The sequence below is a fragment of the Pholcus phalangioides genome, unplaced genomic scaffold (assembly GCF_987345545.1).
Source record: "Pholcus phalangioides strain wild (caught in Gottingen) unplaced genomic scaffold, Ppha-v1.0 ptg000042l_1, whole genome shotgun sequence".
Classification (NCBI taxonomy): Eukaryota; Metazoa; Arthropoda; class Arachnida; order Araneae; family Pholcidae; genus Pholcus; species Pholcus phalangioides.
In genome coordinates, this window is record NW_028301628.1 from 35,581,060 (window position 1) to 35,606,616 (window position 25,557).

Below are 25,557 nucleotides of genomic sequence, written 5' to 3' on the forward strand. Positions count from 1 at the left end.
TATGCTGTATGGAAAGATTTTGGAATCATTTTTTGATTAAATTTTAAAATAGTTTGTATATAACAAAAATTAGTGAGACAAAAACATTAAATACGCACATGATTTCAATGATTGTCATTATTGGAGTTTCGAATTTGTTCGAGGGGGTGGGGGAGACGATAAAGTCACTCCTAAAAACACCTTTAATTTTTACTTAAAATTGCCATCTATTGGCAAAATTACAAACTATCACTAAAATAAGCAAAATGATGAAAATATTGAAATAAGCAGGGGCTACTGCAAAACAGCGCAGTAAGTAGTTTTATTTTTTGTGAAAAAAATAACGCTGTGTGGAATTGATAAATATCTCAGCTGGAAATTTATAATTATGATCCTAGTTGCGGTCATTATAATTATAAAGTGATTAAGCTCATGACATATAAAAAACGATAATTTATGGATAATCAACCTCTTTCAATTCCTCATCTTATTCTGTTGTACTCAGCTATCAATTACTCAGCTGAGTTTCCAATCAAAATTTGTGGAAGACCAATTTGATGAAGCAATTAGTATATGGTCCGTGAAAAAACGAAATAAACAGATAAGGGATTATATATATATATATATAATCCGTAAATATATCGAGCAATATATAGGGATACAAAAATAACCAATATATAGGGATACAAAAAAGCGAGATATAAATACGGAACATGACAATTTTCGCCAAAAAAGAAACCAAACATGAAAAAATTGCCAGTTTTCGCCATGAATTGGCTGCCATAGAGAGTAAAATAGAGGGCTACTCCAAACGCTGTCAATTATATCGCAAATCACGGAAACAACACATTTTGAACATGAAAAGCATGATGTGATATCAGTATCTACATTATAGTCATAATTATCGTAATGTAGCCTATAAGCAATAAGAATTATTTTCATGTGTGAGTTCGATTACCAATTCAAATGAGCTTCATTAAAAATACAGGGAAAAAGAAGGAATTTAAAAGACGTCTGGACGCCCAAATTACTCAAACATACGGGATATTTCATGATATTTGTATCATATGGTCACCCTGCATATTGTTTATGGTTCTGGGGCGAAACTCTGCCCTATAAACTGATTTTCTGGCCGTCCCGTTGAGAAACAGTGCTTTCTTTACATTCTGTTAAGTACCCGAGAAAAGAAACTATTTGACTTCTTTTTTTTTTTGAGAAATTATAGCATTATCGAAGTGAATCTTAGACCAGAGTTTCTCTACCTTTCTGAACCTGTGGCCCACTAAAATTCCTGAAGGAATTTGAAGGACAATTAAAATTTCGGAAGTATCTCGAATGACCACTAATTTACATTACTGTTTTCAGGGCAATCGACATGGCCCCACGAGGATACAAGTGTAGCCGTGTTGCCCGGGGGATGATTCTTACCATTCCCTTTTTGTTTTTCACACTAGAAATTAACTGCTTATTAACTTTTATTATGAAAAAAAAAAACAATTTCAAAATTATCGAGACAAATTTCAGATTTAATAAAATGAAATAATTGATCAAAAAGAGTTAAGTTGATTATTATTACAAAAACAGACATATTATTACAGAACATGCCATGATTTTCTCGTTAATGATGGAAGAAACACGTCACCTATTTCGTCAGCTTGGACAGGCTTTATTAACCTCAGTCGGGACAGAATTTTCACCACTTTGCAACAGATGACGCCCCAATGCGCATCCAAAGAAGACAACTCGGACGCGGCAAATACAAAGGCCAACTCTCCGGAAGACCAGACACACAAACATCCCTCCAGGACTCATTTGTGTGAATTCTGACCACGAGGTCCTGATGACGGCTCTCCATTGTAGAGCCGAAACGCGTCGACCATTCGACCAATTAAATTTTATTTGTCTTAAAAACGTGTCAAAATTTTTGTATGAGTAAATTGATTAGTTTAATAAAGAAAATTATTTAAAAATGGAAAGAAAAAATTCGAATTTAATGAACGAAATAAATTCAGAGCGAACAAAAGGTGTTCAATAAATTTGGAGTACCCTGTATAATAACCGAGAATACGAACCACTATTTGACTTGTTAGCCCGCGGGCTTCGTGGGAAGTTTAATTTAGCCCGCAATGTAAGGTTAAAGAAATACCGCTATATAGTTGACATGTTTATCTCAGGAATAGAATTTCTCCTTTTAGGTATCGAATAATAAAATTATCGTCAACATGAAACTCGATAGATGTCAATGTTGGAATTCTAACAGTTAATTTTTGTCGCGACGTTATTTTCTATTTTTGTGAGAACTTCTAGGTAATTAAATGTCTCTTCGTGACAGACGCTACGCACCAATTATTTGTGGATAACATATTGAGTGAGCAGCCTACACATTTTTCCTATATACTTGATCTCCTATTTTTAGTACATTACGTGTACCCGATATGTGTTAGCTATTTCTTCCGATTCAGTTGAAGAGGTTTTTCCTAGACTAAGCACCTACGCTGTGTAATCTATCATCAGAACTGAAGTCTAAATTGACATTTTTTTTGTCATTTGGTAAGAATGAGCTAATGAGGCCACGGAGCAGACAATACTGGAGAGTACGTAGGAATTTTTTTTTTTTTTTGAATTACGGGGGGATGGGGTCATTCAGTTATTGCACCAATATGGGGAATGCGGGCTTCGCCTTCGCATGCTTTTTGATGACAAGGCTATTTTACCCAGGATGGCCATATTTCCTCGACAGAAATACGGCAAATTGGGATTCCAAATACGGGAAATCACCAAGAATAACGCCAAAACTGCACAAAGTTGCCAAGTATTGCTGAAATCACGGGAAAAACGCAATGGCGAGAAACGAAGCGTTACATCAAATTGCAGTGGATTAAAATGAATTCCTCGAAATAAAACGTTCAACAAGACAAATGTGGGAGATAAATGTTTTTTTTATATAGTTGTAACTTGTAATTATCATAATACAATTTTTGAGTTGAAAAATAATTGCAATCTTTGACTTCAATAAAGAATTAAAATCCAAGTATGCGTCATGTAAAAAACGGGAAAAACCGGGACACTTTTGCCAAAAAAGTCGAGACGATCAGAAAAAAAAGAAGGCCGGGACTGTCCCGGGAAATACGGGACGTATGGTCACCCTTAATTTTACCGCAACTCCAATAATTTCCAAGCGATGGAGTTATTTGTTTTCTCGATGTTCTTCCGCCGGGTCAAACCAGCACCTCCTAGAGTTGGAAGGCCTCTGTACTGTTTGCCACATTTTGAAACACAGCATCCTATTTCGTTTCTTCTTATTTTAGCGTAGAATCTTCCTGATTGGCTCACAAATACCGCAGTGATTGGACGCGAGACATGAAAATCGCCAATTCTGATCCTGACCATTTCTTTTCCTCACAACGATGATCAGGGTTTTTTTTTCCTGAATATTTCTTTGGGAAAATGGACTACTTACTGACGTCACAAGCAGAGTGCGGAGGCCTCAAACCTATGGAGTGGACCCTGACAGTAGCATCCCATGGCGGAAGACGAGAATATTACCACTAAACCTGTGGGGCGCTTTTTCGATGATAAAGCTGGGGAAGGGGAGTGGTTTTCAATGATGACTACGTAGGCAACAGGGTTAGAAAACATAAAATACCGGGAAATGCTCTGATTTCCGTACGTATGTATGCGAATTGGAAGGCTTTATCTATTTTTGGTTCTTGCAATTAGATCCAGGAGTACCAGAATATCAGAAGGCCTGGAAGGACCTCACGATGCTGTCAAGTTTTACAGACAGGTTATAGCGAGATCGGGACTAGACGTGGTAGCAAAACCTTGAGAAGAAGGCAATTTTAGGGGACGGGGTTGTTTTTAAGTTTTTTCTTGCGGTGCCACACTGATGAATCTTAGGCGTAGGACAGGGTAAATATCACAGAGAAGTTACTATCTTTCAAAAAGCAATGTAAATACACAGAAAATGATTAAATAATCGAAATTGATTGATTCTTAGACTTGGCGCCTAAGCTGTGTAATCTATCACCAAAATCAGGAATCAATACTGACATTCCTGCTTTTTGTCATTTGGTAAGAGTGAACTAATACATGGCCACGGAGCAGGCAATACCGGAGAGTACGTAGGAAATTTTTTCAAGTTTATTTAAAGCGCAGATTCCGAAGCTGACGTTGCTTTTGTCAGATTAGCTCTAGTTTTTCGGATAAAGTGAAAATTAAACTTGAATGTTAATACGTAACCCCTAAGCAGCACACACATCACAGTGTTGAGGGTACGCATTACCGCGAAAACCAAAGCCAATCGGGCAAAGCAAAGGCCAGATTCGGGATCAATGCCCCAAAACGACTCTAAAATCACTGAAATATCTTTACCAATTACCCACTGTATTTATTTATAACGCAGTCTCAATGTGATTTGCATGCTGCTTATATTTCAAATTTAATTTTCACTTATCTTGATATCTAAAAGCCAATCTGACAAACCAATGCCAGATTCGTTTGTGATATTATGAGCATCAGGAATATGTAAAATCGAGTAATAACTGATTCATAGGCCTTAACGCACTCAAATTCGCATGATTCATGTAGTTCCGACAACTGCCGCCAACTCATTCATTATTCATGAGAAACAAATACTAATTTTATCTTTCCGTGTCGGAAAAATCGCCGTGAATCGTAGTTGTGTTTCGTTTCTTTTCGGAGAATCTCGCGTTATAATTTGTCAAACGGCGAACAAGTTCCAATAATTCGTTCTTATGCTGTCACAAAAAGATTTGTAGCAAACGTTTAAGGACCTTACTTTTCCGTAAATAAATGAAAATATATTCTGAAGAAAAACATTTGAAATAGAACATCTTCCCACGAAACTAATCTCTCGAAGAACTTTCTCGAAATTAGTTTTGGAAAGGAAAAGAGAATTATGAGAAAGACAATCCGATTTTACTGAGAAGTCTTAAAATTAATAAAAAGTAGAATTATTTTTTTGTTTTAAATTCCAGTATTTATGAAAATAATACGAGCATGTTTTTTCAAAAAATCACCAAATATGTATTGTGAGAGTATTTCGTCTCAATATTTATATCGTCTAAAATTTCCGTGAATGACTTGATATTAAACTGATAAATTACTGTAAAACGTACATGCTCTCAGAGGCATGGTTGTGTTCAGAAAAATTAGCAAAAATTAATAGTAGTGGCTTCCGTGCCCCGTGCTCGCAAGTATCAAATTACTCGCGTCGTTCTCCCTATGAAGACAGCTATCAAGTTGATGTAACTTACGAGCTATTTGACTAAAAATGGATAGCTGAACCCAATGACCACGGAGAAATATTGCACGTGTGTCCAAGAGCATATAAGGGCTGGAGGCCGCAGCTTGGGATTTCAAAAGAGGTGAGGAGAAAACTTGTGTGGAAAGTAAGAAGATGAAGTTTGCGTGTTAAATAATTTTCCGTTTCCATAAGATCTCTCGTCCGTTTGGTGGCGCTTCTAAATGGTATCTCTTTGTGTACTCATACTGTGTCACATAGTGTATTACGCTTCCCAAATGGCCGCATCTACACGTGCTGGTCTGGCTGATTTTGAACCTTTGCATGTATTCACCGAATGGACCGTGTTCTGTGAGGAACATTAATATTTCTCTCGGCATGACTTCTTTCATTTTAGCCACTTTTGGTATAACGTCGAAGACTTTTCTTCCAGTTGTGCATATTTGCCAATGGTGTTGCAATTTCTCTGACACTTCTTGCGAGAGCAGATTTTTAATGTAGGATGCCGGTAATTTCATTAAATGGTTTTCAAGTTGATGTTTTGTATCCTCTTTCGCGAATTTATCCGCCATTTCATTTCCCTCAATGCCTACATGAGCTTTCGCTCAATGTATTGTAATCTTCATCACTGAAGAGACGTGTAGCGTAGTTTCAGATCACATGAATGGCACACTGCACATTTAAAGATTATTTGATTGACCTGCGGCACAGTTCCAGATCACTCCAGCTGCCCTCGGCACGTTCACATATCGCTTGAGTAGCGTGCGGCACAGTTCCAGATCATTTAATTAAGTGCTCGGCATTTTCCTAAATGTTGAGCACCCTTCGTGCAAAACAACAAAGTTGTACAATTTTTATTCTAAATTTCGATAATAATAATAATACTGCAGCGTATTGATTTACAAAACATTACAAATATTGAAGTTACGAGTATTTCGTTGCAGTTCATTCACGGCGCTCTGTATCACTTGTTCACGGTCACGGTAATTCACGGAAACTTTTTTGAACTAAAAAGTATAAAATTTCAAATTTGTACATAAAAACTAGTGAGATAAATAAGCAACAATGATTTGATTGATTATCATTATTGAATTTTCGAAGTTTAGGAAGGGGCACGATGACGTCACCCCCTAAAAGTATTTCATCTTACTTTCATATAGCCAAGTTGACACTGTATCGTCGAGAAAATTGCCGTTCCTAATTGTCGTTTACAGTGTCGTCTATTGGCAAAATTACCAACTATCACTAAAATGTTGTAAATATAAAAAAATAAAAGAATTGTTACAAAATAGAGTAATTTTTAGTTTCACTTTTTGTAAAAACAACATTAAAGGTGATATAAATTGAGAACAAAAATTATATTTATAACCATTATAACGGTTACTATAACATTAAATTGTTAATGATCATAATGAGGGAAAAACAATATTTTGTGTAAATACCATCTTTGTATGAATTCCAACGTCTGTGATCGTCATCTCGGTTACAAAATTAGTCAAACGTTACTTCTAATGACATGCGGTTATATTAAAATGTCTTAAATTTTTTCCAAGCGTCGTATACATCAGAAAAATTAACTTTTTATGTGGACCCTGTGTGCAAAAACTTCCAATTTTGTAAAATTGAAATGTGCCTCTGAAAAGTCGTTTACAAAAAACTTAATATTTTTAAATGCAATATTAACGGAGATATTTAATTTTAATTAATATTATTTAATTAATGATATTTAATTAAGTTTATACCATTTGTGTCTCCAGTGATAGAAGGTGTGGTTCACACACTGCGAAACGTAAATTAAACTCAAAATAACTCAAACTGTAATAGTCAAAACGTAAATATAAATGTAAAAAATGTACTTTTCAAAACGTAAATGTCAAAATAATTGTCAGAACATAATTGTCAAAAATCCAATAGTTAAAATAATTTCCAAAAATGTGATTATCAAAATTATCGTCAAAAATGCAATTTCTATTTATGAATGAAATAATAAAATGGTTGTGTTGACATTTTTTTTTTCTACTTGTGTGTACGGATTCTAGAAACAACAATTTTTGAGCCAATGAAAACTTGTCAATTGAGTGATAATAAAACATAGAGTGATTTTATATAGTAAATATCTCGGTAAGAATTTCATGTAAAAAATATGAAATTTTTTGGAAATGAATTTTTGGAGCGGGATCTACATTCCGATAACTAGAACTTTTAGCTTGCGGGGAATGTATAAAAATTTAATTTCTTAATTTTTTTTATGTATATGGCCCCTCAAACAAATTTATGCACATCATTTTTAGACTTTATTCAATTCAAAGTATGCTTCTGAACTCAATGATTGCAGACATAAAATTGTTAATCACACCCGTTCATTTTAGGAAATTATATGTGGGGTCCCTCAAGTACCTGTACTTGGCCCCCGTTTTATTTCTAATCGATGTAAATTATATTGAATAGTTGCAATTAAATGCAAACCAAATACGTTACGCCGATAATACAGCAATAGTTATATGAGATCAATGCATATCACTGTGGTGGTCGAGTGGTTATAGTGACGGACTCGCGATGCGAGGATCCGGGTTCGAACCCCACAGTGGTGGTCGGCTGAAGTTGGTTTTCTGTGGTTTCCAACTTCAAGGCGCAAATGCGAGCCGATCTCCCCGTTAAAAAGTCTCGCCACAGAGAGCAACAGTCCTACAACGATAAATCATTCAATCATAACACTTCACTCATAGTTAGAAAAAAAAAAAACTGGTGGCAGATGGCAGCACGACACATAACAAGCATTACACAGGAACAAACTTCACGTCATGTTTCACTACACGTACACACATATTCCCGCATGTACCGATTCGTTGGGGGGTTCCGCGGGGGGTTGTGGGCGGGGTGCATGTGTGGTGTAGCAGTAGTAGGTAGGGCTCGTAGGTAGGGTAAAAAAGGGCTCGGGGATCCATGATGTTCTTAAGTCAGCCACCTCGTTGGGCAATTTGCCTGTTGTGGCGTTGTATTTGTATTTGTATCAACTCAAAAATAAAGGTGAGGCAACGCCAGGGCCGGAACTGGAGGGTTGGGGAACAATTGCCCCGGGTGGCAGAATTAAAACGGTGGCAATTTTAGGTGGAAACAAAGAACCCCGTTATGAATTTATTGAATTTTAAAGTTGTGGGGGGCGGAAAAAACTCCAAAATACGGCCCTCGACAACGCAGCTTTGAAGTGGACGTAATTCTGGTTACAAGCGCAATATATATGTTACGGTAAATGCGATAAATATGGTTATTATGCATCATGAGGATTGTGGTAAATTTGACAAAAATTTTCCTAAATTTAACATTTTACCGGTGACACCCAAGCGTCATTGGTAAATTTAACAAATGCTGAAAAAATATCAATTTTACTGGTGATTATGCATAATACCCAAACGTCGCGTTGCTGCTTAACATTATAAATCGTACTATATCATATATTTGATATTTCATACATGTATTGTACCATTATATAGGGTAAAATTTATCAGTATATTTGGATCTGACTATATTTATCACACATACTAGGCTAACGTTGTTGTCAAACATGATAAATCGTACTATATGACGTACTATGCATGATAATTAATTCCGGGGTACAATAGCAAAATTTGTTATCATTGCGTCGGGGTCCGACTATATTCATCACACACACACACACACACACACACACTGCTTCACAGCCCACCAAGTCCGGTCATACATCGCCATATGGCAATTTTCAAAATGGCGGTGCTCGCCACTGGCTCGGTAGGTAAAGAACTTGTTTGTGATGTTTTTGACCAGATTGGAACCCGTGGACCTTCCCAGAAGGTTACCGTCAAAGTCCGCATGTTCGAATCTGGACAAGAACATCAGAAACAAGTTTTTACTCACAGAGCCTAGAGCTCACAGTACATACTAGATTAATTTGGATTTTTTTTTTCCATATTTATCAAACTCTCCAATTACACTAGGGCATAATCACAGACAAAGGCAATAAACTTCAAGTATTTATCAACGGAACTTGGTTATTATGCACAATCGCCGCTAAAAGCGATAATGTTTTCAGTATTTATCAAATTTACCGACGACGTTTGGGTAATATGCACATTCACCGGTAAAAGTCATAAATTTATCAAACTTTCCAAGACGATTGGTAAGTATGCGTAATAACCGGTGATTATACACAATAACAAATTTAACAAATATTCCGTGACATATAGACACAAAACAAGGCCTGTTTTGGAAGTTGCAAGAAATGGGGCTTTCATAAAAATTAAAAAAATATATATAAATCAATATTTTCTTCCAAAATGGCGTTTTCAATATTGCCAGGTATCTTATACAAATACAAGGTCACAACAGGCATAGAAATCTCTATTCTTCGAAGCCCAGACGTGAATGATTAACGAGGTATAAATGGATTTACATTAAATCATTAATGAAGAAATGAATTGAATAGACAAGTGTCATTATGGAAAAAAAAGGAGAAGTAAAACCTTTTCTCTTCAAGGAAATTAATTATAATGGGTTTTAATGGCAAATACTTCAAAAAATGCTTCTGTCCGAGAGGGAACGTGAGTGTTAGACAAATACATTAATTTCGGAGAAGTTCAGTCATTATTTAAATATTATAAGGAACAGTGGCTTTTTCTAGCTCTCTCTCTTAGGAGTATTATTATTAATAATAATAATACCCAGGAGGTATTAATGCGATTTTTCACGTACTTCACAAAAGATAGCTGGGTAAATACATCTAGTATTTAGTTCACTTCGATCTACTTATTGGAAACATAAAAGAAAAATTGGTGGGAAAACAGAGAGGTTTGGTGCGTTATCTGTTTGGCACAGCCAACAGCGTTTCTTCGCCAGCTTTCTTTTTGTCCTTGGAGAATGGGAAAAAAGGCAGAGGAAACTATCAGCTCCCGGGGACAAAGGAATAACAAACGCGAAGGATCCGCAGAGAATAGCAAAGGATCCTCTTGTACGGGGTCTTCACGGGTGAAGTGGAAGGGAACGGCAAAATATGATATGGAGCTGCTTTCTTTTCTTCCTTGCACCAAAACCAGGAAGTAGCTTGTTTGATCTATGCTTTGTCTTCTTCGGCAAACTAAAGCTTTCTGTTCTGTATACTTTTGCCTTTAGCCTGGGAGTAGGTTTTTCATTCAATGATAATGCTTCGCCGAGTAGTTTCCAATGACAAAACGTTTGGAATTCGCTATAGGTTTAAAGGAAATGCGATGGCTTCGAAGTACGCATGTGCGTGAATGTGTTCTTATGCATATTTGATAGTAATCTCGTTTCTTCGAGAACAATTCTAAGGATGAAGTGTCGCTGTATTCAGTAAAAGCACATTTCAGTCAGGATTGTCAAGAAATCTGCCATGAAGAATTGCTAGATTCAAAATTAAATACTACAGGGAGGGCGGAAAGTTCTGGACATATTTAAAAAAAATCAAGTTTAATCAACCAGGTGGCAAAATTAAGTGCAGTTCGTACCAAAATACTTATCATTGTTGACCGACCTCTCCCGAGCTAAACAGAAAAAATATCATGTTTCTAACTGCAACATTCACCGAGTTATTGTATCTTCAGCAAAGATACAATGTCTTAGTGATCAAAGATAAACCACATCACAGACATTAAGAAGGTTGGTACCACACTTCGAATCTGGCTCCACTGGTTCTCGATTCGGGTTTTATTTCCGTCGGATCTGTACTGAGTAGGATGGCGGCGTCTGGTTTACGAAAGTTACCTGAATACCCTTAGGGGTGAGAAGGGTGTGTTCAAGCATTATACATTCACGAAGATATTCGAATTCAAAAATCGGAGCAAAGTACGGAAAGGACTGCATAAATAAGGGAAAAGAGCGTTGTTCATTAGTTTTTGCTACCCTTTCATAACTTTAGTCGATTTTTGAATTCAAATATCTCAGCAAATATTGCGCTTAGAAACTTGAAATAATTTTTTCTGTTTGCCTCAAGAATTAGCATACATGGCAACACTTTTCTAATTGAAAATTACAGTAACGAGGGACCGTATAAACATTTATATTTTCTTATTCTGAGACGTACTCTTTTTTCACTCTTGAAACTGGTGCAGGTTTATATTTGACCACAGCATTTTTTAATTTGAAACTATACCTCTACGATGGGCAGTTGATGAGGTAAAGACCGCGTTAGCACTTGCAGTACACCCAGCATATTATGTTACATACAACGTTTCAATCGAAAACCACGTTAGAATCGAACAACCCAAATATCTCACTCCTAAACGTCTAAGTTTGAGAAACACATTCCTTTAAAAAGTTGCCTATATAAATATTACGGAACATTCCCTTTAAAAATCCATTCAAAATATCGAAATGATATGATAAAGTCTCCTAAAAAAGTATAAATGGGCATTTTTCAAGATCAAAAACACGCTATCGCTCACAAACACATACGCATCCAAATATGAAAAACATACTCGAGAAGAGAGATCAATGGATTTTTTTTTTTATCCTTTCTTTGGAAAAATGGCTGTTAGATAGCATCAAGTAACTTCTCAGATGTAGCGTTTATTTTTCATCCTTATGCTTCTCCTTATCACTATACTTATCCTTCCTTGTTCTTCCGTTATTTATTTATTTTTCGCTTTCTTCCCCAGCGTTGTAAAACTTACATTTTTTCGTCTTTGTCGGTGGGGAAAAAGCGTAAAAGAGATGACGCGTTGCACGAAATTCAATTTCAGGGAACATTCCTCTTCTTTTTTCCCTTGTCCTCGAGATTTCCACCTCTCCTCCGATTTCTTTTCCCCATCCGATACATGGTGATAGATAAAAGAAACCATATATGAAGTCTTTTTCCGGATCTATTTTTCCACGTCTTTGAGGAAACCCTAACTTTTTTGAAGTATAAACTGGAGCGTTTTTTCCCCCTCCACATTTTCCTGACATTTCTGTACAGATTAAAGAATGCGCATAAGGTGAAATAGAAATGTTTCCCCCTTTTTTTTGAGGGGGAAAAAATAATAATTGGAAAAAGTATCTCAGACAAGCGATAGTTTAAGGAAAAAGATATTTGTTTCTGTAATTTTGAGAAATGTAAGAGGGTTTCCCAAGGGGAAAGGGGCTTCCACTGCGACCGTTATTGCGCCAAATATCGATTGAGGTCGTTTGTCCACTGGAAGTGACTTGAAGCGGTGAATAAGCCACGTGTATTCGCGAGAATGGTCCCATTGCACAGAAAGCGAGTGATTGTAACGGCGAGTGACTTCCGGCGACAGCAGTAGACGACCGATCCAAATTAGTGCCCGAGTGGCATTGTGGTAAGATCTACCCCCATCGTGAGGGTTGTTGTCAGGGTTCCGGGATCGAACCCGGAGGATATAGATAGGATATTTTCCCTAACGAACTCGAGGCGACCACCGATAGACAGCGCCTTCACTTCCAACCCATCTCACTAATGGCAGTAAATTGCAATGTAGCGGTATGGCCAGAGTTGGTGTTTGGTTAAGTAGCAGTAGACGACCGGTGCCCGAGGGGCATGGTGGTATGATGCTCGTCTACCATCGTGAAGGTTGTTGTCAGGGTCCCGGGTTCGAACCCAAGGGAGGATGTAGATAAGATATTTTCCCTAACGAACTCGAGGCGACCACCGATAGACAGCGCCTTCACTTCCAACCCATCTCACTAATGGCAGTAAATTGCAATATAGCGGTATGGCCAGAGTTGGTGTTTGGTGAAGTAGTAGTAGACGACCGACGAATCCGAATGAAATTCGATTTTACGCGTCTTGCGGTATTTGCGCAGGCGCAGTATGGCAGTTTACTTTCTTTATCGCCACTCTCGCTACGTTTTTTATTTTCATCATTTGGTCTCTCTCTTTTTTTCTCCTTTCTTGATGAAAATTTGATAATTTTCGCATATGCCGTTCATGGATTGTGATGACAAGTTGTAATCAATTACTTAATTACTTATTATTACAGTCGACGCCAAATTTTAGAAACATGGATAAAGTTATTGTTATCACTTTTGCTAAGAACGTAACGGACCGGTATCGCTACATGGGGAAAAAAATGTGTTTATAGTTATCGGGATTAACCTTAAATTTTTTTTCTCTCGTTGAACATTTGTTTTTGCGTATTCTGAAGCTGAAGTATAACCAACTTTTCTATCGTTACCAGGCTGAAAGACTATGTAGGTGGATAGAAGGTGTTCTCTCTCTTGTTGACAATCATTTCCGTACTTAATATCGTAATCAGGCCGTAGAATCCGCTGTGATCCATGTACGTGTGTAGCGACGTTTGCTTCCTCTAGGCTTTTTTCTCGCTGTTCCAATTTGCTTAATTAGCGATGAATGATCGATAGCAACATGTATACAGTATCGTATACAGTATGCAGTATCATGTATGCAGTACAGTATCTATACGATACTGTATACATGCTACTATTCATCATATGCGCATACAGGCTCTTCGAACGGGAAGAGCGGTTGCATTGTGAACGGAGGGGGGGGTGGATTTTTTCCACCTCCACCCTCCCGTCTATGCTAACAGTACAATTATTTTGGGGAACGAGGAGGGGAGTGATCGTCCTTTCTGCCTCCCCCCCCCCCGGTATCCGCCTGTGCTATCAATTCAATTTTGCTCTCGCAAAAGCTCGTTTTGTCTCCCACAATCGCACTAATGCATTGTGTACATATTCAGGGTGAATCCGAATCATTCCGCCAAATGACGGGGGGGGGGGGAGGATAAACGAGCCCAAGTCGATCATGAAACAGCATATATTTCATAGAAATATCCCCATCATCAGCAGGCAACATTATGGATAAAAATGGATGAACGTGGTCAGCAACGATTTGGAAGTAGGCGCTGACATCGACGGATGTTTCCAATGGAAATAAGGGACAAAGATAATACACTGCTACTCAGACCGTGATTCAGCCGCCATCCGCTTGAACAGTTGTCATGTAGCATGTCGGATCCATGGCTTCGTGCTGCTTACGCCACACACAGATCAACGTCACAGAGAGGAAATCTTGACTCGTCAGAGCATACAACCTTCTTCCACTTCAAAATTCGGTCGTTCTCTATCCCACAAAAGTAATATAATTTGGTTTTGCAACGAAATCAAAAGGACTTTTGTTTGTCGCCGGCAATTAAAACCAATTCGTTTTAAGATCCGTTTTCTAGAGCGTACGGATGATCGTTTTGCGATGATGCGCACGTTTTGCGATGACCCTCATTTGTATTGCGCTGCAATTTGTTGCATTGTAGCTCTTCTGTTGCTGCACACAATATGTGTCAGTCGCCTGACACCTCTTTCATTCACAAGCAATTTCCGCTCACTATTCCGCTTTCCACTCGAAGTTTTTGGCTTAGCTGTCATTCTTTGGAGACTCGAGATACTATTGTACGAGAAAATCCAAGAAGGTTAGCGGTTTCGGAGATACCGGAACCACCCCTTCTGGTACCCACAATCATGCCGCGTTCTAAGCCATTCAAATCTCTCGTGTTCTTCATGAACAGACAAATTTCAACGTTAACCAGTGCTTCTGACCAGGAGAAAGTTTTTTATCAGCAAATCCGGTTTATTACGTCAGCGCACGTGCTACACGGACGAATCGAAGTTTGAGTGAGGGGTGTTCCTAATTCTTTGGCCACCGAGTGTAAATAAATTGCCTAAAAAGAAATTTTAAATTAAATTTACACGAAGAAGCACAGCTGCAACGTTGGTAGACTGCAGCAGTAATATAACGATTTGAGAAAAATTGAAGTTGTGGCGCCATCTCTCGATGGGGTGTGAAACGTTGTTTTACTTATTTTGCAGCCCAGTAGATTACATTGCTATCTCATCATATTTACCAGTACCGGATAAAATGTCCTTCATTGTATGAGAGCATTCTCGCTGTTAGGTGGCTGTAGTTTCTGCTGTGCTGCTGTAATTGGGCTCCACGGTAAAGACACCAAGACTTCCATGACCATGAGATCCATGACCGAAAGTATTTGGAGACCGCTTCTCAAATGTTTTGGATTCACTTACGAACATATTTACGACAGCCGAGGCCACCATGCGCACATGCGAGTAAGTATTTCTCGAGCTCATCTAAATCACGACACTTCAATATACATATATGATTGATTTATGAATTTTTTGGTAGTGTTTACCATAATAGACTCATAAAATACTCGAAACCGAGATTTTTTTTTAGGCTTCGAAACGGGTGAGAATATGCGAATAAGATTCAAGCGATATGACACTTTCCTTCCCGTTTCAAAAATGGTTATACATGTGTATAAATTATTCAATGTGTTTGGGGGAAAGAAAAACATCCTAAAAGAACATTACTTGTTTACTGGAGCTTGTAACCGATGACTTTATACCATGAATAACACGCCAAGTGAAATACCCATCGTCGAACAACATCGCATTAGCGTTCCGATAAAAAGAAACTTTTCCACGTCATTATGCATAATGCAACATTCTTAACGCGCGTTTTATAGTCATTCTTTGAAGACTTAACGACCTTTCGCGTGAATCCTCTGGTGCCATGCGTGTGCGTAAGCCACTATCTCCGTGGATATATATACGTTATATTTCAAAGAATTAATTATCTGGAGCATCATGTATAAGACATCAGTGTATAACTGAACACTGAAGTGTTTTTTTGTTTTTTTTGTCAAAAAATAAGTACAGTCGAAAATTGCGTTTGATGTTTTGTAGATTGTTGACATTTGAACAATATTTTGCTGACAATATTTTACCTATAACATTTACCTAACATCACGTTTTAGCAAACGGCATGTATGGTCATTGTACTTGCAAATGACCAAGTTGCATTGTACTTGCAACTAGGTTATTTATTATATTAGGTTATTACTATCGGAAACCCCGAGTGCCTATGTGATCACTTTAAGCGGTATAGACTGTATATATTCCCTATTTACCTCACACAAGTGTAACATTATTCATCATTATTTACTTATCTTCATTATCATATTCATATTGCATTAATCGTATCACTATTAACATGATACATCTGCAGCATCTTACTCATCGTATGGTAAATTTTATGATCATTTATCCATATCGCATCATTTATTTTCATATGTAATTAGATTAGTAGCATCAGTTGTCATCAATACAGTGGAACCTCCACTAAAGGAACACTCCCTGTTAACAGACACCTCTCGTTAACGGACGCTGTTCTGATCCCCAATCCCGTTTAACTAACTCCCCGTTAGCGTAAAATAACGCAAAATATATATTTTTTTCAAACTCTAATGTATTCATTTTTGTTCATATACTGAGAATTTATCATACCCAATGAAGATTATGCATAATCTCAAGCTGTATTTGGTGAGTATGATATGATATAAAAATGAGCGTGACTATGATCCAGGATGGTGAATTCGAATGGTGATATCAGTTTTGTTAGCACATGCTCATACGTGTGAAAAAAAGCCAACGCATTACAAGACTGATAATTTCGATCATTTTTGTCGCACCGCGGTCATTTTCTGCACACGAGGGATAATTAGACCTGGACCTACAATTTATTGCCGATTCCGAACGGCAGGCTTGTTTTTTATACTCATCCAGAGGTTGGTGCGCTAACTCCTCGATGGGTAGCAATTTTTTGCTGCGGGCAAGTCGCCTGTTTTTGTTGTACCCCTGTCAGGGGAAAGTCTGACAAGGACGAACCGGGTATCAAACTAGCGACACCTCTAAACACCCTGTGGTACTTTAGACGAGCATCTTATCTTGGGGGGGGGGGAGCTACCGCGCCCCCCAAGACTGATAATGGTTTTTATGTTTTTATCTTCTCCACACTTATTTTAATTTTTATAGCAAAATATGTGCAGTGCATGTACCATGTACAGGGAACTATAATTTTTCGGTTTAATGAAAAGAAAAGGTGGTATAATTTTTTCCATATTTAACAAACTTTCCAACTTTATTTAGGAATTACGAATAGTCGACGTTAAAAGCGACAAATGTAGTGAAATTTTTATCAAACTTTCTTCATATATCGAGACGAGCGGTGATTATGCATAACCACTGGTGTATAGCTTTTACATACGCAGGAATATATGCATTTCAACATTAATTGTATAGGAACCGATTGCGAAAGAATTCCAACGTCGTATAAATGTGTAAGTCGTATAAACAAGGTCTGATGTATATCGTACTTCCCCATTTGCCGACGAACAATTTGGTCGTCGGCTAATGGGGTCCGTTAATGTCGAGAGGTTCCACTGTATATGTTATTAATTAGTTCCTGTGGAGGTGGCTGAAAATTCCACAGCCCAAATTTTTAAATCTTTCTTCTAATTTTTCCTGTAGAATTCTAATTTTTCTTGAGATGAAGCAAGATACTTACGTATTTCGGGGGGGGGGGGGGGAGCGGGGATAAGTCAGCTTTGTGTGCGTTACGGTGAAACTTTTTCCATACTACGCAAGCGATATATACGTATCTTATGGTGAGGAAGATATATGTATGCGTACGTATTAGACACTTGAGGTATCGCCAGGTTTACGCACGACTTCTAATCATTTCTAGGGTTTTGCGATACAACTTTCGCAGCTATGTGTACAAAAGGCAAGCATCTTTATGGCACTTTTAGGATACGCACTCCTTGGAATTCAAAAGGGCGCGCACGCCTTCTCCACATTTCTGAGGGCATGAGTGCATGCATGCCTTCTATGCATGTCCTCGAAAAAGTAAGCTTCCTAATCATTTTTTTTAAGGATACGAACTCCTTTGAGATTTCAAAGGATACGTACGCAATTCTGAGTATAATGTCATCTATACATTTCTTGGAGTAAGCAGCGATCTACATACCCAGGGTTATGCTTATCTTCTAGTTATTTCTAGAGGCGCATAAATCTCGTACGCATATCCAGGTGAGAGCAATTTTCCTATACATACATTCTTGGTATTAGAAAGCTGAGTACGCATTTTTCGAGATACGCAAACTACTACCATTTTTCAACAGGGTAAGCAAACTTTCTGCGCATCTCATGGATTACGTATGCCTTGTACACATGTCTACGGCCACAAGAAAGCCCTCATACATTTCTATGTACACATTTCAAAAGGTATGTCAGCCCCACCCTCACCTTTTCATTATTTTCCTCAACCACGAAAAGTTGGGAACCATTGTTCTAGATTATAAAATCCTCTCATAAGAACGCATCTTAGAATGGATAAGAATCTAAAATATCCACATATATATAAAAAGCAATAAAAAAAAAAAAGGAAAAGAAACAGAGATGAAAGAACAGCAGATGAGATTCCACAGACTTACTTCCATCCTATTTCTCCGGATTCCATTACACAGACGGTTTATGCGATTTTTTCCTCCCATTCCAGAAGAACAAAAGAATTAAAACGAATCATTAACTTGAACTGGATTTTCATACACTTCCACGATTTTCTAACATTTTTATTCCAGTTACATAACAAAAGGAATTTTTTTTAATGAAAAGAACGAAAAAAACAAAATCCACATCGAAGGCGTATTCGGAATTAAAACCAAAAACACACAGCAAAAAAAACGTTTTTTCACAAAAATAAAATTGAAACGTAATATCACTTTGATCATTGGATTCTCCATCGGGAATCAAGACCATTTCGCTTATGAGCGCAATTTTAATATTTTCTTTTAGGGCTTTTTTTCCCCGAAATGTTTAAGAAGCTTTTTTACGTTTCAAAGAAAAATAACATAAATAATTTATAAAGCTTTTCTTTTATGTGTACCATGTTTCTCGTAAATATTTGTATTTTACAGGGTGAAAAAAAATTCATTTTATCCCTTAAGGATAATTTAAATATGAATTGTGTCGAAACCGGATTCAGCGAATTCTATTGATACTTATTTATTATTATTTTTTTTATAGTAGCAGAAATAATAGTAATACGAAAAATTTGAATGTTTAGCTATTTACTTTTCTACATTTCTACTTTTTCCAAAAAAAAAAGAAAGTTAGTTGACTTTGGAATATGGCTTGATAAAGCGATGTCGGCGAAATGTTTTCTTGTAATTCTTTGTAATGAGGAGATTAAAGATAAAGAAAGGTTACCAGACACATTTTCCGAAAACTTTTATATGCACAGGGATATTCACATTTCATATAATGAGCAGGCATTTACCACTGCGGACATTTTTACATGAAAATAACCAAAATGAGAGAGAATTTTTGATATAAATATAGCTTTTTCACCGCTAATGTAACCTGCAGGTATTTATAGTTAATGATGTCTCGGCGGTTGTTATTAAAAACAGTAAGAAAATCACCGCAAGACATTTTTATGGGGTTTTTTTTCTTTGCAGTGAAGACGCGGAATTATAGAAAAAGTGCAAAAAAGGGGAAAAAAAACACGAAAAGAGAATCATTTATTTGACGGTTACGCCGGTCTCCGACATCAAATTCCGATTAGGAAACTTTCTTGAAAAATTATTCCGAAATTTCGATGACATTTGAACGCGATATGGGAGCTGTTTCCACTCTTCGGTTCAAGGACTTTTGCGAACTTTCTTTCAGTTTCAAATATAAGGAAAACTTTTGATATATGAATAATAAGGAGTTTCTTGCATTTTAACATGGCGAAAAAACTATGCCTAGTAGAAATATCATTAAAAACATAATTTAACCATTGATTTGATTCAAATTCGGCACGCGCATGCTTCATTGTATATACTACCCTATGTCAGTAGATTATCGTACATTTCTTCGAAATAACATATAGCGCGGATGATTAAAATAGCCTGACATATCAATGAAATTGAATAAAAATTGATTTTTAGAAACTGTTCTGGCTGAGAAACTGTTCAGTACATAAAATGACGGAAAATATTTGATATCATTCATAAATACTTGACTAACTTCAATCTATTCATATTGTATTTACGAATGGATCAAACTTAATCCATTCATAAATACAATATAAAATAAATATGTTGTTTTAGTTTTATGATGCAAAATGTATTTTTTCAATGAGATTCAGTCAATGAAATCGAATCAATAAAATGTACAAGAACAGAATTTAATTTGTTTCGTCATTTCCCAGCCCAATGAGGCTGTCGGACGACTTACAAACAGCCTTTCTGAGGCGTTGTGAAGGAGAAAGACAAGTTTGTACGTGTATGTGTAAAGCATGAGTGTGTGTTTGTGTAGAGTAAACAAAAGTCCAGTCCAACGTCATGTCCAAAGTACAAATGTAGTATGCGTTCCAAAAGATCAGAATTGGGGGAAAAATTAAAATATTCAATGTTTCAAAAATCGTTGGTAGACAAAAACCATATAACACATACAATACATATAGGACATATAGATAACACATACGGATACAAGAATGAGTACAATATACCAGTGATAAAGTAAAACTTCTTGCGACAGAGCCTGGGTGTCTCGCGGTTTCTCCAGTTCTCCAGTGATAAAGTAGATAAAGTGGGATATAATAGGATGACCTATACACAACAAGAGAAATAGAAATGCACAGTATAAATAAATATATTTTCAAATCCATCTCCTCTTTTTCCTAATTCAATTCATTTTTGTTTTTATTCTTTTTTTCCTCGAAAATATTTATAACAAAATTATAATAGGAAACATAATTTTCTCTATCAGTAGAGTGTCCAGTCAGAGTGCAATACCCTTTTTTGGCCTATGGTATATTGTTCTCTGTGTAATGGGTCGTAATCCACTATCTCATTGAGGTGGCCATATTCAGAGTTCTGTAGTTTGTCATAGTGGGTCATAGACAGCTCCTTCATGAAGTCCAGTATAAGGGGTGTACCCAGGTCTTTCCTGATGTCAGCTCCCCCGTAAAAATTTTGCTCTCACAAGAGACCTTAGGATCTTGTTTTGCTGAGATTGTAGTTTTTGCATGTTGCTATGACTTGCGTAGGCCCAGACTGTGGCTGCATATGTCATAATTGGTCGAAGTATAGATTTATATTGTATGACTTTATTCTTTAAGGAGAGACGAGCTTTTTTTTTTTTTCTTTCTTTTTTCAAACCGAGCACAACTCAGTTCTATCGCCATAGGCAATTTACTACCTAGTGAGTTGTGCCGGAAGTGTAAGTGCGTGTACCTAACAGTCTGAGTGCGTATCTAGTGTTGTGTATGATTTTTCAGTGCTGCCATCTATATCTCAGAAGTGAAGTGAGTGATGTGTAGTGACTGAATATTTTTACTGTTTGTAGGACTGTTGCTCTCTGTGGCGAGACTTTTTAACGGGGAGATCGGCTCGCATTTGCGCCTCGAAGTTGGGAACCACAGGAAACCAACTTCAGCCGACCACCACTGTGGCGACGGTGGGGCTCGAACCCGCTAAATGACAAAAAAGCGCCTGGAATAGACATGATCAACAATATCCTGATCAAAAGAATCAACAGGACGTTCCCTGAATTTTTGTACGTAATGTACAACCGATGCTTCCGACTTCTGCTGTTTCCTACACACTTTAAAAACAGTAAAGTATTACTGTTTTTGAAAAAAGATAAAAATCCTAGCCTACCTGAGTCATATAGGCCTATACATCTCCTGTCGACTGTAGGAAAAATATTTGAAAAGATAATTGCACAACGAATTGTATTCGAGTTAGACAAAGTTAATTGGATCAATGACCACCAATTTGGTTTCAGACATGGTGTCTCCACTGAACACGCTCTGGTTGCCATTCAGCAAGAAATTAATACACAGAAAAAGAAAAAGCACGACATGGCAATCATAACTCTTGACGTTCAAGGGGCTTTCGACTCTGTTAAATATCCAGTTATCCGCAGCAGACTAAATGAGGCTCCAATTTCCTCCCAGCTAAAGAAAATAGCCGAAGACATCCTTTCTAACCGTACAGTTTCAATAGTTACTGGCAGTGGAGCAGTGTCGAAACAATTAACTCAAGGTTGCCCACAGGGGTCCTGCTCTGGCCCACTATATTGGAATCTGGTACTTAACAACATCTTCCAGCTCAAGTGGCCAAATAACGTGCTGGTCCAGGCCTATGCGGATGACATTATCGTATTGGTCTCGGGCCCCACGGTGGAGGGAGTTGGTAAAAACGCCTCCAGCGTCCTGGCTGATATCAGCAACTGGCTAACTGAGAACGGCCTTAAATTAGCCACCAACAAAACAAACTTCCTATGGGTCTCCCCCAAAGGGAAACGTCCGCCACAAATTCGTTCGTCAAACAACTTCATCAAGAGACTCCGCAAAATTAAAATTCTAGGTATCCATTTTAACGACAAATTGGACTGGAAAGACCATATCACAGAGCTGAACACAAGATCCAATCAACTACTCACGAGGCTTCACTGCATAGCAGGCAGGAATTGGGGAATCAACACTAGGATGCGCAGGACTCTTTACATCACGGTCGCACAACGTATTCTGGTGTATGGAGCCGCCATATGGGGAGCCAATGCTACCGTATCCCTACAGAAGCTCCTTGACTCAATTCAGAGGGGATATCTGCTATATATCTCTAAGGCCTACTCAACTACGCCCACAAATGCACTACAAGTCATACTGGGATTGCCCCCACTCAGTCTCCTGGTAGAATGTGAAGCCAGATTTAGCCTCTTGACCCGTCTGAAAACTCCTGTTACGCTGGGGAATGGCGAGACACTTTCCTACGTCCAGATGGAAAGGAAAATCACAGGATGGTACCAGCATCCTTCACAATCTGTGGAGGAATGCCGCATTGACCTAAAAGGAGAAATACACCCACAGGCTGAATATAAGATATACACTGATGGCTCCAAGACTGAGCATGGAGTGGCTTCGGCCATGGTTACCTTTCAGGATGACTTGGAGATAAGTAACTGGAGCAATAAACTCAATAATCTAAATACGGTATTTCAGGCGGAGCTGTTTGCGCTGCTCATAGCTACGCAACAGGCAAGCGCTAGCAAGAAAGAAACACACATTCTTTCTGATTCACTTTCTTCATTATATGCGGTTCTAGACCCCCTATCACGCCACATGATGGCTCGGAAAATTAGAGACCTGTTACTGCCAAATAGACATATCTATATCTCGTGGATCAAAGCGCATAGTGAAAATACTGGGAATGAAGCAGCTGATCGGTTAACCAAAAGAGCGACCGAAAGACCAGAAACAGATTTCTCCATCCTTCTTCCAAAGTCGTGGGCGATGAAGAAGTTGCAAAATGATCTGTTACAGAAATGGCAATCGCGATGGTCAAATGACACGAAAACAGGTCGTAAGATATATGAAGTTCTCCCACAAGTTAAATGCTCTAGTTATGGCTGGTCTAGAGAGGCTATTTTATTTTTTTCAGAGCATGGCCCCTTCCCCTCCTATCTTCATCGTTTTCATAAGAGTAGGTTTTCAAGCATGTGTAAATGTGGAGGGGAGGGAACCGTCTTTCACTATGCTACGGCATGCGAGTATACCAAGGACTTTCATTTTGGCTCTACTACGCCACAGAATTACACCACTTGGAAGAAACAGTTACTGAGAAAACACTCCAGAATCGAAAGAATTAAGCGCCTTATTAGATACGTCATTTCAAACGAAGACAAATTAACAGTCACGAAACAGTGCCAAAGTACGAATGTTTCAGCTCCCTCACAAGCTGATAACAACCCTTCATCAGACTCAGACTATGATCCTCTGGCATGAAATGCGATATTTTGGGATTGTCTCACGGTGTCTTTGTGCGCGACTTCTGATAGACAATGAAGTTCCCTGATTCCCGTTGCTGTCAATGGACAATGTCGCCTGTCTTGTATATATTATATATATATGAGTGTTTATATGCTTGTATATATATGTTTATGTATCTTATATATGTGTGTCTATAGTTATTTGTGGGCCCCCTTCGTGGCCTGCTGGCGACGTGCGTATGCACCTGCCCATGTAACCTCAACTTTTTGTCTTCTTATCCGCTGGTGGTCTTTGGGTGCTTAGTGCTCCGGATATTGCATCGCTCTTCCACCATGGCCCAAACCCTCTGGGTGACCAGCTTATATCCCCTATGGGGACAGAGCGGGGGCAGTGGTCGGTTTCGGGTCCCCGCGATGCGAGTCCGTCACTATGACCACTTGACCACCACAGCGGCGGAGAGACGAGCTTGAGGAAATGTCATTTTGGAGAGCATGCCTAGGGCTTGGGTGGCCTTGTTCCTGACATAGTCGATCTGCGGACCAAAAGTCATTGGCCGGTCCAGAATACAGCCTAGGTATTTTACTTTTCTCACTGGTTCCACGGCCGCTCCACCGATATAGATGGGAGCGTTTCCTGGGTCCGTTTTCCTTGTGAACCAAATAAATTGGCACTTGCTGTGGTTCAGCTCAATGGCGTTGATGCCACACCAATTCTCAATAGCCTCGACGATTTCTCGAAGATTTTCACTGCATTTAAGATTTCCCATGATTGGTGAGTGTGATGGCATCGTCAGCATAGTCTCGATTCCTACCAGAGGTGCAGGAATGTCGTTAATATAAAGTAAGAAGAGCTGGGGGCCCAAACAGGATCCTTATGGATCTGAGGCTCTCACTGGGTGAACGTTTGATAATGTTTTTCCAATTTTGACTCGGAAAGTTCTTCCTGAATGATAGCTATGGAAGAATAATATAAAATGTTCCGGGAAGACCATGTCGATAAGTTTGACCAGTAGTGTATCATGTTTAGTCTTATCGAATTATACTTATGTCAAGACATGCTGCACATACATAATCTTTAGTTAAATGAGCCAATTATGAATTCTGTCACTCTGTGCAGTTGGGTAACACAGGAGTGCCCTCTGCGGAAGCCATGTTGCTCAGGTCGGATGATGTTATGTTGATTAAGATAGTTATCAAGTCGTGTTTTATATATGCACTCAAACAATTTAGATATGCAACAGAGAAGGCTGATGAGTCTATATCTTTTTGCAATGAGAGGATCAGTACCCATTTCATGAATTGGTTTTATATTAGAAAGCTTCCAGATGCGTGGAAAATAATTGATTCGGAGCATGCTGTTGAAGAGATTTGTGAGAGTAGAGATAATTGGAGGAGGGAAGTTTTTAATAGCATAATTGGAGATTTCGTCATGGCCAGGGGCTTTCTTAGTTTTGAGTTTATTAATAAGTGTCTTAACCTCGTCCAAGGTGGTTAGCTCGTCTTCACTAAATCCACATAGAGCCGGTCTTGGTATGCTCAGGAAATCTTGAAGCTTTCTATGATGTTCAAGCTCGATGATAGATGGTTGATTGGAGTTCGGAGAGAACTGCTCCTCGTAGTTGTTGGCCAGTACTTCGGCTATTTCACTTTCGGAGACGATTCATTCCTATGGTTTTTGATCTTGTTGATATTAC

The 25,557-nt window shown here is 38.2% G+C and overlaps 2 protein-coding genes across 2 annotated transcripts in view; both read left to right on the forward strand.

Moving 5' to 3' along the window:
- LOC149064944 (orexin receptor type 2-like) overlaps positions 1–25,557 on the forward strand; it is a 135,807-nt gene that overhangs the window by 52,945 nt on the left and 57,305 nt on the right. The window lies entirely within an intron of this gene.
- Positions 21,954–23,879, forward strand: LOC149064945 (uncharacterized). The gene has a single exon (XM_089254632.1). The coding sequence runs from the start codon at positions 21,954–21,956 to the stop codon at positions 23,877–23,879; it is 1,926 nt and encodes a 641-aa protein (XP_089110758.1).

Excerpts from the sequence above, each read along its gene's own strand:
- LOC149064945 (XM_089254632.1), top strand. The coding sequence starts at position 21,954 with ATGGCAATCATAACTCTTGACGTTCAAGGGGCTTTCGACTCTGTTAAA.